The sequence below is a fragment of the Merops nubicus genome, unplaced genomic scaffold (assembly GCF_000691845.1).
Source record: "Merops nubicus isolate BGI_N331 unplaced genomic scaffold, ASM69184v1 scaffold33174, whole genome shotgun sequence".
In the NCBI taxonomy this organism is placed as follows: domain Eukaryota; kingdom Metazoa; phylum Chordata; class Aves; order Coraciiformes; family Meropidae; genus Merops; species Merops nubicus.
Genome location: NW_008605494.1, coordinates 5,020 through 6,112, shown reverse-complemented (window position 1 = coordinate 6,112; position 1,093 = coordinate 5,020). Strand labels below are relative to the sequence as shown.

Below are 1,093 nucleotides of genomic sequence, written 5' to 3'. Positions count from 1 at the left end.
TGAGCTAGAGAAAGTGGACGCAGTGAGATTGATTAATATAGTTTTTGATGAAACTGGACACTTCGTTCTTTATGGAACAATGTTGGGCATTAAGGTTATAAATGTAGAGACTAACAGGTAAGTTTCAGTGAGACACATTGAGATAAATATGTTTCAAGTCTCTCTTTAGTCAAATTTATACTATATTTAAAACTCGATATGACTGTAGGGGTTCCTTTTTTGGTTGCTGTTACTTGAGAGCCTTTAGATACTAGGTACTTGTGTGCTTAGTAATGAGTCATGGCAGTTGAAAGCTTAGTAAAATGAGGACAAAATATGGCAAGAATACTTGCCTAAAAAAGGTGTAATTCGTTGATCTCTGCCTAGCTGGGTGTGATAACATAAAGTAAATGTGGATCACGCAGTTGGGATTTTATTGTGTGAGGAGGTTGACTAGTAAATTTAGTAGCAAGTTTGAATAGAGAAGCATTGTAAAACAATTAGATATTTTGAGAGGGTTTGGGAAATTTGCTTTAAGTCTTGCAGTCAGAAAGGAGACAATATGACTGAATGGCTAACAGTAGTTACATCTTATACTTCAGGTGTATTCGTATCTTGGGAAAACAAGAGAACATCAGAGTGATGCAGCTAGCTTTGTTCCAAGGGGTAGCGAAGAAACACCGTGCTGCAATCACTATAGAGATGAAGGCATCTGAAAATCCCGTCCTCCAAAATATCCAGGCAGATCCAACAGTCATCTGCACGGCTTTTAAAAAAAATAGATTTTACATGGTATGTGTAGTTTCCATCTGAATAACTATTCCTGTATTGGTTTTCTCTGCATTACCTTTTAAATTACTTTTTCTCCTTGCACCTTTCTGGTGCTTTTTGTCTTGAGTATTTGAGCACGCTTTTCCAGAGAAGTTCCTTTGTATTTTAAGTCTGTTCTATAATTTTTAGATTGAACTAGTGAAATGCTGGGGTTTGAACCCCGAGCCCCCGAATTAAGGTTGACATATGGGTGATTCCCACAGCCCTTCATACAGAGGAGGTGAGTTTGCCTTATAGCTTCCCCCCAGGGTGAGGCCGGGGCCGCCAGGCGGGGCCACACAGA

The 1,093-nt window shown here is 39.2% G+C and overlaps 1 protein-coding gene across 1 annotated transcript in view; it reads left to right on the top strand.

The window, feature by feature from the left end:
• The window catches only part of PPWD1 (peptidylprolyl isomerase domain and WD repeat containing 1), a 13,848-nt gene that overhangs the window by 8,123 nt on the left and 4,632 nt on the right, over nt 1–1,093 (top strand). The window contains exons 5-6 of the mRNA XM_008939355.1: nt 5–117; nt 582–771. Coding sequence (XP_008937603.1) covers nt 5–117; nt 582–771 — 303 coding nt within the window. The remainder of the gene's footprint in view (nt 1–4; nt 118–581; nt 772–1,093) is intronic.